The 12479-nt window shown below is 35.0% G+C and overlaps 2 protein-coding genes across 7 annotated transcripts; both read left to right on the top strand.

The window, feature by feature from the left end:
- The first annotated feature begins 446 nt into the window (after nucleotides 1-446).
- LOC103145899 (isoprenylcysteine alpha-carbonyl methylesterase ICME) lies at nucleotides 447-4448 on the top strand. 4 transcript variants are annotated; one of them, XM_016677099.1, is made up of 9 exons: nucleotides 447-686; nucleotides 1265-1286; nucleotides 1377-1511; nucleotides 1672-1719; nucleotides 1800-2012; nucleotides 2504-2587; nucleotides 3590-3731; nucleotides 3894-4056; nucleotides 4168-4448. In XM_016677099.1, the coding sequence occupies exons 4-9, from the start codon at nucleotides 1672-1674 to the stop codon at nucleotides 4400-4402; spliced, it is 885 nt and encodes a 294-aa protein (XP_016532585.1). In that variant the 5' UTR covers nucleotides 447-686; nucleotides 1265-1286; nucleotides 1377-1511; the 3' UTR covers nucleotides 4403-4448. The 4 variants fall into 4 exon arrangements, with proteins under 4 accessions (XP_016532585.1, XP_007563617.1, XP_016532584.1 ...); XM_007563555.2 differs by having other exon boundaries at nucleotides 1599-1719; XM_016677098.1 differs by having other exon boundaries at nucleotides 1260-1286; nucleotides 1599-1719.
- Nucleotides 4449-6129: 1681 nt separating this feature from the next.
- LOC103145897 (probable isoprenylcysteine alpha-carbonyl methylesterase ICMEL2) lies at nucleotides 6130-11911 on the top strand. Of its 3 annotated transcripts, none has more exons than XM_016677100.1 (10): nucleotides 6130-6638; nucleotides 8485-8511; nucleotides 8603-8737; nucleotides 8860-8980; nucleotides 9095-9301; nucleotides 9495-9578; nucleotides 10439-10580; nucleotides 10793-10955; nucleotides 11036-11259; nucleotides 11469-11911. In XM_016677100.1, coding segments are annotated over exons 2-10 (1215 nt in total). In that variant the 5' UTR covers nucleotides 6130-6638; nucleotides 8485-8509; the 3' UTR covers nucleotides 11606-11911. The 3 variants fall into 3 exon arrangements, with proteins under 3 accessions (XP_016532586.1, XP_007563614.1, XP_007563615.2); XM_007563552.2 differs by having other exon boundaries at nucleotides 6131-6638; nucleotides 8488-8511; XM_007563553.2 differs by having other exon boundaries at nucleotides 6132-6638; nucleotides 8488-8511; nucleotides 11509-11911.
- The last annotated feature ends 568 nt before the right edge of the window (nucleotides 11912-12479 follow it).

Genomic DNA, 12479 nt, shown 5'->3' with positions numbered 1-12479 from the left:
TTATTATTTAGTTATTTATTTCGTCTTTTATTTGTATATGTAAACTTTAGTGAGAAGTGAGGTATTATTATTAAGAGCCAGCCAGTTTTTAAACAGACAATAGCTTGTATTAAAATTCGTTCAAGGTATTTTAACATGTAGTGAAATGCATTTCAACTTGATTGCCTGATTTCTTTTTTATTCACAAAAACTGTTTCCGGAGCGCCAGTACAAATACAAACAATCTCAAGATAAGTACTCTCCCTTTATATCTCCATTACACAACATTTCCTTCAAATCTTACTTTTTTGCAGATAGCTGAATCTGAGGGTTAAATATTTTTAAAAATTTCACTTTCATCTATGTAATCCCTCAAGACACAAAGCAGATGTTAAATAATTTCAATTTACTTGTTACAAAAATCCTTCGACCTTGAAACCTGAAGCGGAAGTTAGCAGAAGGAGAACTCTTGACAAATCTCGCGAGTCTTTGTTCGCATATCGGTAGAAAGTTTAAGCGTGCTTTGGATGTTGACACGTCCCTTAATATATGAGTTACCATGCTATCTGGTTGTACATAAAGCATGTCTTTGTCTAGCATCGTATTTTTTTAATACCCGTAGCTTCTACAGTTGTGCTTTTCATTATTTTCGGGCTAACCGGAAGATAATATAGCTGCAACATCCTAGTCCGTCTTCTGTGTTTCTGGTAAGCATGAACACAGAGTGGTTTCTTATTTACATTAGCTTTGTCACAATCCGGTAAAGCAGAGAAAATAGTTTATTTCTTTTGCCCAGACTTGATGACTTGTGTGTTTTACTGTTGGAATTTGATGGCCTCTTTGTCTTCGTGTGTAATTGCGTAAAGAACCACTAGAAGGCGTAGTACTTGAAGCTATATGTTAAGCTTAAGTCCTTTATGTTAAAAACATTTGGTTTGTGAATCAAATTCACCTGCCAATAATTAAGTGGTTGTATAGTAACCAGTACTTATAATTGTTATAGACAATTAGTGTGTCTAGAAATATGGTATCAGTCCCCTTGGTCTTCCAAGTTCATCTTAATTGTTAGTACACCAACTTATGTTCAGACATTTTGCAATTTACACATTTATTATTAGGTCTATTGAAGTTGTTCTTTGATTAAAGCCATGAAAATCAAATACCTTAGTAAACAGTTTAAAAGCAAGCACACTCTCCTCTTTGAAAGAGCCATCTTTGTTTTCTAATGTCAAATTTCATTCTTATGTTTTCTCATATTTTCTGTCTCTTGATGTTTGTAGATAAGGGAGTAGAGGGATTCTTAACATGTAAGACTTTCTGAAAACGGAATATTCAAAATCAAGAACCACTAACAAAAATGAAACTATAAAATTATTTATGTATTTTTTTTTCTTCAGGTTTTGGTGTATGCTTATGACTGCTGGTTTGCTGTTAGTGGGTCTCCCATATTCTGTCTGTGTTGCTGCTCAGTGGTATTATGGCTGGCCAGACAAGCCTGGGTATAAGAAGTATATAGAAGCTCTAAATCCAAGGTAACTTTCATAATATTGTGGATTTTTTTTTTTTTGCCAATTGTAGTTTATTAAAAATAGTATTAATTGTGTTTTTAAATCTTTTAGGCGGATATACCGTCTGACAATTGTTACGTTGGATCTTCTGAAATACTTTAAATATGGGATTTTGCACTTTCAGATGAAGTCATGGTATAAAAATGAGGAAAATAGCAAGTATTACCAAAAGGTGTGTTAAGTAAAATACTTGATAATCTTATTTTGCCCTAAATAAATTAAAAAATGTATTAATTGTTGTCTTCCTTAAAGGGTATTGTTTATGGGCGCAAAGGGAAAAAGCTAGACTTGTACTATCCACCTAAAAGAAACAAGTCTGAAGCCACACTTGCACCTGTGGTGGTTTTCATCTATGGTGGCGCATGGAGCTCTGGAGAAAGATCCCTTTACTGTTTACTGGCCAGGCAGATGACTGAAGAGCTAAATACTACTGTCATCTGTCCAGATTACTGTACTTACCCAGAGGTAAGGATCACACTGTTTTCTAAATTTGCATATGAATACAAAATGAGAAAGACCAGAAAATATCCTATATAAGCAGGAGTGTGATGATCTTCTTACGTAAGAAATTGATTACAAGAAAATTGCCTGTTTGCCTGAACTTACCCATATATGCAAGCAGAGCAATAATTTTAAAAAGTTAAACAAGTTAAATACTGAAAAATGAAGCTGGATGAGAAGCCAGGTTAATTTTGCCACCAAATATGGTGGCAAGAAGGTAAAGGAGAAAAAAATGAATGTCTCAGTGTTAAGAGAACTGATACAAGGAGTGGAATCTAAGGGACACCAAAAATACATATTTATTTTCAGGTTGTTCTTTAGCAGTGGTGTGAGTAATGTTATTCATAATTCAATCTTCATTCTATAGGGAAAGCAAAAAGGCATGTTAATAGGAATATTTAGGTGATTTTTTTTAAACATATTGTTTAAAAAACAATATGGGAATGTTTTATCAGGGGAATGTTTTAGCGATGGTGCAGGATATTGCAGACTGTTTGATTTGGGTGCAAGAGAATGGACAGAAATTCGGCTTTGATGAGGTAAGCCTTTCTTCTTTCTATACATTTAAGGATTTACTAAATCTCTAACTCTTTACTAAATGAATTGCTTCATGAGTGAGTTTCAAAGAAAGAAACGTTTCTGCCTGTCATATTTTTACTTTGGCTTTATATTTTTTAAGGAAAGTTTCACACGAAGACACATTAATCAGTTTATATTTTGAGTTTATCTCTGCACGACGAATCTAGTCCCTTGCTCTTCTTAGGTTTGATTTTCTTTTTTTTTGTCCTCACAAACTGTCTTTAAGTCCTGAATGCTATGGGTGCCTTAAGGTGGAACCTTATCTTCAGTTCTTTCCATTGTTCTTCATTTAGATTCAAGGTGTTTTGGCTGCATCATTTTAGGAATCCTAAGAGAAGTAAACTTAAAAAATAAAAATCATTGGGATTATGGTCTTGCTGAAAACTTTGCCCTGAAAATTTTGATTCAGATTTCAATTTAATTTCAAATATTTTAATCTTAATTTAGCAATTGATTTACTTGCAATTAAAGTCCTTTATTTAGGGGGATATTTTGCCAAGAAAGCTCATCCAATATCGAATATTAAATTCAATTTACTAGATGATAAAACTCAAAATTGCCTCATTTTGATTTAAAAAGGCAATTCTGCCTCAAAATGAGCAGCAGGGCACCGTTCAGTGCGGTTTGGTTTGCTGTGATCTGGTCTATTCAATGGAGCGTTTCGAATGCCAGTTGGACTCTCACTGAGTAAGCAGATACCTAACATTACATCATGCTTATGTGACAACAATTATAATGAACATAAAATGTGACGTTTGGGCCGCTTTACAGTGGAAACTGACTGTTCAGCTCACTGGAAATGAGCGGAGAAGTAAAAAAAAAGCAGACAGAGGTGCATTAACATCCCTCCTAATCTGCAACATTTACTGTCAACATTTTGGACGATTAATAATTTGTTTGGTTTCCCCCACTCTCCCAAAAAAACCATTGACGAAAACTTCTTCTCCGTGTTTATTTCATAGGACAACATTATTGTAATTGGTCATTCATCAGGAGCTCATCTGGCCACTCTGGCCACGCTCTTTCTTACTGATGCAAGAGACGAGTTGTTCATAGACTCAAAGAAACAGCGGGAAACTGCTTCATCTATACGAGGAGTTATTGGTACGTATTACATTTATCTGCACACTGTATGAAAACAAGGCCATGCTAAAAAAGTTGAAGAAATGAATCATTTCCTTAAACAGGCTTTTATTAGTCATTACAGCTTATTTTAGATCATCCTTAATAATTCAGTTAAGCTTTTTTTATATGTTCCCTTGACAGGTCTGAGTGGGATCTACAACATTGTGGAATATTATGAGCATGAGCAGAAGCGAGGAATTGAGTACCTTTCATCGATGACAAGAGCCATGAATGGAGAGGAAAACTTTCCGTACTACTCACCAGTTCACATAGTGAAGAAGCTCAGCAAAGACAAGCTGAGCAGGTGAGAGACAAACTAGAGCAATATCCTGAAATCTGTTTCCTAATTTATGTATTTATTTTAATAATCTGCCATACATGGTCATTGACGGTGTTAATTTTTCTTGGCTTCCAGAGTGCCTCAGTTCGTTTTGCTTCATGGAGATTGTGACATTGTTGTTCTAGCTGATTCTTCTGTGAAATTCTATGAGCTCCTCACCTCTCTGTCCGTAAAGGTGTCGCTCCATCTGCTTGGTGGAGTCCACCACAATGAGATGGTCATCGACCTCATGCTGCCAAGCAGACCCTACTACCGGCCCATCTTCAGATGTATCCAACAGGAGTTCAGGAAACTTCTGGGTCCCTCTTAACAATTTATTTAGAGTCTTAGCTTGTAAATAAATGATTATTATAGCATATTTGTTTTATTTGTAATTCTTGGACTGAGTACTTTTTATATACAACTTTGGGAAAAAAATTAAGAGACCACTGCACTGAACCTCATTGAAAACCTCATAGTTATCCTCCACATATTGATTTCTGAACTCTTCCTGAAATAAAGCGTTAGTATTCTTGTTTCTAAATGAATATGAACTTGCTTGAGGACTGAAAGTGCTGCATCTTTTTTGTTATTTTGACCATTTCTCATTTTCCACATATAAATACTAATTTTTTGCCTGGAATTTAGTATTTAAATTCTAAATGATATTAACCATTAATCAGTATTGATGGTGAATATAATGTTTTATTTTAAACATTATAAGACATGTTGTCAGTAGTTCATAGAATAAAAGAACAGTGTTCATTTTACTCAAACATAAACCTGCCAGTAGTAAAGTCAGAGAAACTGATCGTTTTAAGTCGTCTATTAATTTTTTCCAGAGATGTATGAAGGTTAGTAAATTAGGATTACTTGTACGTCAAATAATCCTAATTTATCCAGTCTTGGTGGGAGGGTAATGGTAAAAGTAAATAATACATTTCAGCCCTGAGCAGTGTTTCTCATTCACACTCCAGTTCCAGCAGACTGTCAGTTTGACTCAGAGTTTAGTTATGAGGGTGTGGACTGAACCATGAACCAGGAAACAAGATAACAATACAACCCTACCTGAAGCCACTGCTGCCCATTTATGGAGACTGGCTGCACTAAAAGAGATTAAACAGAATAGAGAGTGCTATCAACCTCCACTGTATGTATTTTATTAACATGATAAGCACTAATACTACAGAAATCCAAATAAAAAGATGTAGCTATGCAAACTAATAAATGACTGCATGTCCAATGACTTTAAATTGAGTAGAGAAAAGCCTAAACACTTGATATTTGCAGTGGGAATAATATTTCAGTAGCTGGCGCATTTTGAACAGGTTTGGATCTTTGTCAGGTCAACAGTGTAAAGTGGCCACTGGCCAGACCGTCACATAGACGTTTCACTGGTACAACAGGTGGGGTGGCAATCAGCATTCTCATCTTCACTGTAAAGACATTGCAAACACTGCAAGAATGAATCAGATGTAGTGAGGAATAACACATGGTCAGAGTTCACCTGGATGGAAAATTAATGCTGAACTGAAAAAAGAAGAATAGTAAATGTTTTGGGGTTTTTTTTCACTCGGATGTAATTTTGAATGACACACTAGAAAAGTTAGATTTAATAAAGAATATATATTTTATTGTTTGTAATATATTTTATTTTAAATGCCTTAAATGTTGAATTTTATATTTTTGATGAAGATTTATTAGGGTTAGAGTCAGCAGCGTACAGCTATGGAAATCAAATACTTAGTCAAAATGCCAAAATTGTGGGTGGATCTATATTTGAAAATTAATATTGAATCTTTTTTAAATAACTTAAAAATAAATCTTATTTTCTAAAAGGCTAAATACTATACAACTAAAGCTGCTAAATTAATTAAATACATAAAATATATTACATATTCCATCAGACTAAATATTCCAACGAAATGAAAGAAAATATTAAAAAATATATTTTCAATATTTATTTTGTTTTTTCCTGGGCACATTTATTTATTTGATGGTATGGGTATTTATAATATTTATTCATTTTATTATTATTGATTGATTTTGAACTTATTTATTCACCATCTCATTCACTCCAACAATGATTTCCGGTGCGCCAATACAGAGATGTGAATAAGCTCAAGATAGTAATCCGCCTTTTCGTCCAGAATCACTAAATCAACATTTAATTCATTCAGGGAAACCTGAAGTGTTTCCACATTATTGAGCTGAGTAGAGATAGCAGTTTGAGAAATCCGAACTGTTTTACCTGTGTGCAAACTTTGAAACACTGAACCGATGCAAATGAATGTAAATTAATTTCTGACCTCGTCCGCTTCCAAACCGGAAGTTAAATATGGATTATCCAGATCAGCGGGGAAGCCCCAACAACGGACTTTGACTGTTGACGCATCCTTTGGCAGCTATTTAAGAAGTTACCTTCTATTTTTGTTCAAATAGTAGGAACAGACTCTGATAGCAATGAGTTATATTTAGTCAGCTCCTCGGGTGTTACTATTTCTCAGACGTGAGTCAGCTGAGGCTTGCAAACACTGAGCGGGAGATCCAACTGTTCTGTTTGTCAGGTGAGCCTAAACGGAGACCTGCTTTGTAAAAAGCAGGTGACGAGATTAAGTTACTTTTACAGAAACTTGGTGGCTTTTCTTTTTCAAACTCCTGCTGCGCCTGTCCTTACAAAGTTGTAAATGTGCTACTGTTATTTTGTTAGATCTAACTGCAACTTTTAATACCATCTGTCGATTCACTGGATATCAGGCTGGGATTCAGTGTTTCGGTTCGTCTGTGAAAGACGCCCTTTCAAAACAATAGATTCATCTCTGTTGAAATCAGAAATTAATCTTTCTCAGCAGGTCTCAGTTTTGGGGTCTGACTATTTTTGCTCTCCTTATATTATAAATGTAACATTTCATCCTAGTATTAAGCAATACTTAATACTTCTAATAGTACATTTCATTGTCATTCTATGTTGCCTCAAGGATCTGTTTGGGATTTAGAGTGTTATCTATCACTGGTTGTTCCCTGTTGAAATTAGAGTTCTGCAAGGCTCAATCAGTTTTGATTACACTGTTCATTCTCTTGCATCATAGATTTTATAAATATAACTTTTCTTTCAACTCTTCTGCAAATTATAACCATCTTTAAATGCCCCTAGTCCTGAAAACCCATCCTGTGTTACATACTATCTGTTACATTGATCCAGAGCAAATCTCCCATTTTGCCTCCAGAAAGAAAAGTTTTTCTGCTAACTTACTGTATCTTTATTGATAAAACAGTTATAATCACATTATTTAACTTCCAGATTAAACTGTTATAACTCAGTTTGTTTTAGCATCAGTCAGACCCCGTAGCCACAGTTGGTTGTTGATTTTACTGCTAGATTTCTTTCTGTGATTTTGTATTCACTTGGTTTTTATATATAATTTTGATTGTTGCATATTTTCAGACGCCATTCTTATTACTTGGACTAATACTACAGCACTTTGGTCCACTGTTTGTTTTTAAATCTGCTGTTGAAAATAAAGCTGAATGATTTAACTCAAGAGATGTTTTGAGCAATTTTTGTTTGCCTAGATGAGTGATAATGTAAAATACCGCTAGAGGGCATACTAGGGCAGTTTTCATCAAAGGTGAGGTTTTCTCAAACATTTTAGGTTCATTATTGCAGTCTTCTTACCAGTGATCAATTAATAGATGTAATTAAGTAAATTACATCTCTCATTGTCCTGTTTTGTAGCCTCAATTTTCTGTTCTTAGCTGACAAGAGGCACCCAATGTGGTAAACATGTTTTGCATTTTGATATAATATTCAAAAAAGTTTTTTTTTTGTTTTGTTTTTTTGAGCTGCTGTCTTTCTGTCCTCTGGAGCACTCTGCTCATTCTCCAAACAACATTAAGGCTGTTTTCATCTACCCAGCTGCTGCTCACAGGATATTTTCTAACCTTTGAACAATTCTTTGTAGATCTGAGAAATCCTGCAAGAGCTTGTATGGTAGTACTCAAGTAGAGCTTTATCAAGTGCCGAGGACCCCAAAGGGCTTGTCACTACATTCACATGCACATTCACACTAATCGTGGCAAGCTACGTTGTAGCTACAGCTGCCCTGCAGCAGTTTGACGGAAGCAAGGCTGCAATGCACTGGCTACCTCAGTGCATTGCAGCAATGCACTTTGCTACCACTACCTGCAGGCAAAGTGGGTGAAGTGACTTTAATTTTTAAAGTAAAATAAACAAAAATGAAGAGCAAGAAGAAAAAAATGAAGGGCTCTTTATAAAATATACATAATTTACTTCACATAAGTTGAGCCTGAAATTGCAATTGAAGCCGTTTGTAAAGTTTTATTTTGCTTATTTCAGCTGCAGTAAAATGTTTCAACTCCTGAATTGAATGTTCTTTGTCTTTTTTTTGTCTGCAGAAGGAGTAGACTAATTCACAATATGTAAGTCTTTCTAAATACAGAATGTTAAACATCAAAAATTACTTTTGTTAAATAATTGAAATATGTTTATATATTTTTATTTCTTTGAAAGGTGTTGGTGTTTGCCTGTTATCGTGGGTTTCCTGTTTGTGGGCCTCCCGTACTTTGTCTGTTTTGTGGCCCAGTGGTTCTGTGGCTGGCCAGACAAGCCTGGGTACAAAAAGTACATAGAAGCTCTAAATCCAAGGTAATTTGTGCAATTCTTTTTGTTTAGGGCTTAACAACCACATAATGTCCTTTGGTACAACATATTTGGTTATTTAGAAGAGGTTTTAATTGTCTTTTTAAAATGTTTTATCATTCAATCAGGCGGATATACCGTTTGACCTTTGCTACGTTGGATCTTCTTAAATACTTTCAGTATTGGAAATTGCATTTTCAGATTAAGTCCTGGTATAGAAACGAGGAGAACTCTAAGCACTGCAAAAAGGTGTGAACATTATAAAAAATGTACTTGTCAGTTTTGTACTTAATCGTAATAAATATGATAAGTTTTTGCAAAATCTTATCAGTAACCTCTGGTTTTCTTGCTTTCCTTTGGAAGGGCATTGTTTATGGGCGTCGCGGCAACAAGCTGGACTTGTATTACCCCCCGATACAGAATACAGATGAGCTTCCACCTCTGGTCGTGTTTATCTATGGTGGTGCGTGGAGCACTGGACACAGATCCATTTACTGTTTACTGGCGAGGCAGATGACTGAAGAACTGGATGCAGCTGTTGTTTGTCCAGATTACTGTACTTATCCAAAGGTAATAAAGGCACGATGTCAGTTTCTGGTCATTTTTTTTGTGTGTAATAAATATAAATGAAAGGCTCCAACTGCAACATACTCCAGTAATAATGGCTCTTTGGGGAAGCAGCAATAAACCAAGGTTTGTCAGAGAGCTTTTCAAAAACCTGAACTGGTTTATAAAATGCACTGTTGATTCTTTCTCATTTCAGGGGAATGTTCTAATGATGATTCAAGATATTGCAGACTGTTTGATTTGGGCTCAAGAGAACGGACAGAAGTTCAGCTTTGACAAGGTAAGATGCTCTCTAAGTTTTAAAGAAAGTAGATCAGACTTGATAATCATTGCATAAATCGGAGAATATCCTGACTCCATATCTATTTATTAAATAAAGCTCAGGTCACATACACTTATCTTGGCTAAGGATCAAATTCATTTATCATTTTAAGTGAGAATGGTAAAAAAAAAAAAAAAAAAAAAAAACATCAGTGATGTCAAAAACGGGTATTTGATGTTTGAAATTACAAAACCAACACAAATTAGTTTTCTTTCCATTTTATTTTACACCACAGCATTCATTAAACTTGACAAAGTACTGAAAGAAATTTCCAAGAAAGTTGCAGGAAACTGGCAAAAACATCTCATTGACTAACAAAATAGAGAACATTTTACCCAAAAGTTAGGAAACTGCACTTTTCTTCAATGTAAGCAAAAATATTGTGTCAAACAGATTTGTCCCTTTTGTTCCCTTCTTCTTTGTTTTATTGAAAGATTGCAGTAACAATAAGTGGTCCTGCTGCAGATTGCTGTTTGTAATGTCTTTGTGCAACTCCGAGAAAACCAACAACAAATTCAAACAATGTTCACCCAATTCTTGTTTCTAATATTTGGTGCAGCTGGAACAAACGCCACAAAAATAGTTTAAATAAAACAATAAAAGTATAATGACAAAATTATATTCATGTCCACGTTTTTTTGTAATTATTTTCTCTCAATTAGCATGGGTCCTATTTGATCTGTTATTTATCGACAACTTCTAATACTGATGTTTTCTTTGAGAGTTATTATAGTTATGATTGTCATGATATATTACGTTAAATTCAAGGGTCTTGATGTGAAATATGCTTTAATAAACCCTGTTTTTTGTCTTTTTAGGACAACATTGTTTTAGTTGGCCATTCAGCAGGTGCTCATTTGGGTGCAATGACCGCACTATTTCTCCTTGACACACGAGAGGAGCTGGTGATAGAGTCAAAGAAACAGCAGCAGATTTTACAGTCAATACGAGGAGTTATTGGTATGAACATCCATATGTCTTTTTAACCAAAATATGTGTTTTAAAAGGACCCAAAATAAATTAAACATCTGACTATTTCATGTTTTTATATATTGTTTCTGTAATTGACATCATTATGCGTTAATTATAAGTCCATTTTAGTAATTTATTGCTTTTAACCTTTATTATTTTCCTATTTATATGTAACTTGTCTTTTTGTGCTTCCTAAATTGGGATGAGTGGTGTTTACAGCATCATGGACCATTATGAGCATGAGAAGAAGCGAGGAATCGAGTACGTCTCTTGTATGTCAAGGGCCATGAATGGGGAGAAAAACTTTCCACGCTACTCACCCATGCATATAGTACAGCACCTTAGTGGTGACAAGTTGAGCAAGTGAGATGACATTTGTTTCTTGTGCAATGTTTTTGACTGCTGCAGCAAAAACGTCTTTCCTGACATTTCCCTTTCTCCAGAGCTCCGCGGTTCGTTTTGCTTCACGGGAATTGTGACATCGTTGTTCCGGTCGAGTCTTCCACAAAGTTCTACAAGCTCTTCTCTTCGCTGTCCGGAAATGTGTCGCTCCACCTGCTTCCTACCGTCAACCACACTGAGATGGTCACTGACCTCATGCTGTCAACCAGGCGCTTCTACCATCCGATCTTCAGATGCATCGAACGCGAGTTCAGGAAACTCCTAGGTACCTGTTAACAGCCTATCAGGGCAGCAAACATCAGCTGCCAGGGACTCACATATTGCACAGCATCTGCTCTAATGCCACAAAATGTTTTAGTTTTTTTGTTGTTTTGATTTTATAATTATAATAAACTAAAAAAAATTATTATTTAGCTGCTTTCTATCCAAAATCAGAAAGCCTAAACAATAAATGGTCTGTTTGTGCCTTCACAGCCCTAAGCAGTGTTTCTTTTACACGCTGCATTCACCACAGACAGCCAGTACGTCTCAGAGTTCAGCACAGAAAACGTCCACCACCACCTGAGCCACAGCTGCCTGTTATGAAATCAAGACTGAAAAAGATTAGCTGAATACAAAGTGAGGTCAAACTTCTACATACCAACTGTTTTATTAAGAGACGTGTATATAATACTATGTTAAAATAGTATTATTATTATTATTATTACTACTGGAGTCAAATTGCAGAAGCAGTACCTCATATTCTTAGGTTAATGGTTTTGAAGTGAATGCAGATGCACAACATTGATCATATTATTTGTTGTGTTAAATATAATTAAATATAATTTATTTTGTATGATAAAATCAGCTTGAATGTTGTGATGTTTAATACCAATAGCATAACATTTATGTTATTAATATTAAATGCACCTTAACCCTCTGATGTGTAACTGGGTCCTTTTTGACCCGGTGAGGTCATCTTTTTCCAATATCTTTGTAATGAAAAGTTTTCATCACTTCATATTCCAGGTGTTCCTCAAGAAACATGTTACTGATATCATGCAATTAAATTTTTTTAATTTACCTTTTATACATTTTAAGAAATAGCATGTTTTATATTACGACCCCAGTCTTCCGTGTGTGGGTCCAAAATGACCCGCATTCATTTCCTATGGAATTTAATGGGAATCTTTCTCTTACCAACTGTGACTGTCAGGAAACCATTTTTTTGTGAACCAAACACACTGAGACCTAAGTGTCACCCCTGAATAATATTATTTTACACAGCAAGAACTCTTACATATAAGTATTATCTTTATTTTTTATCTCACAAATGTGTTTGTGTGTGTCAATCATGAGTACTGTGTCAGCGTTATTGTCACGAATCAACATATTAGCCTTCTTCAAAGTTAGCTAACACTAGCTATCTAACCAACTAGCTAACATTACCACCTGTACTTTATTGTACATGTGTATTATTTGTGTGTGTGTCTGTGTGTGTCTGAA

This window comes from Poecilia formosa, unplaced genomic scaffold (assembly GCF_000485575.1).
Source record: "Poecilia formosa unplaced genomic scaffold, Poecilia_formosa-5.1.2 Scaffold148, whole genome shotgun sequence".
In the NCBI taxonomy this organism is placed as follows: Eukaryota; Metazoa; Chordata; class Actinopteri; order Cyprinodontiformes; family Poeciliidae; genus Poecilia; species Poecilia formosa.
This window is presented reverse-complemented; position numbering and strand designations above follow the sequence as displayed.

Coding starts and splice junctions, on each gene's coding strand:
- LOC103145899 (XM_007563555.2), top strand. Junction 2,588..3,589: donor AGAAATTCGGCTTTGATGAG/GTAAGCCTTTCT, acceptor TTTATTTCATAG/GACAACATTATTGTAATTGG. Junction 4,057..4,167: donor AGCAAAGACAAGCTGAGCAG/GTGAGAGACAAA, acceptor CTTGGCTTCCAG/AGTGCCTCAGTTCGTTTTGC.
- LOC103145897 (XM_016677100.1), top strand. Junction 8,738..8,859: donor ATAGAAGCTCTAAATCCAAG/GTAATTTGTGCA, acceptor TCATTCAATCAG/GCGGATATACCGTTTGACCT. Junction 9,302..9,494: donor ATTACTGTACTTATCCAAAG/GTAATAAAGGCA, acceptor TTCTCATTTCAG/GGGAATGTTCTAATGATGAT.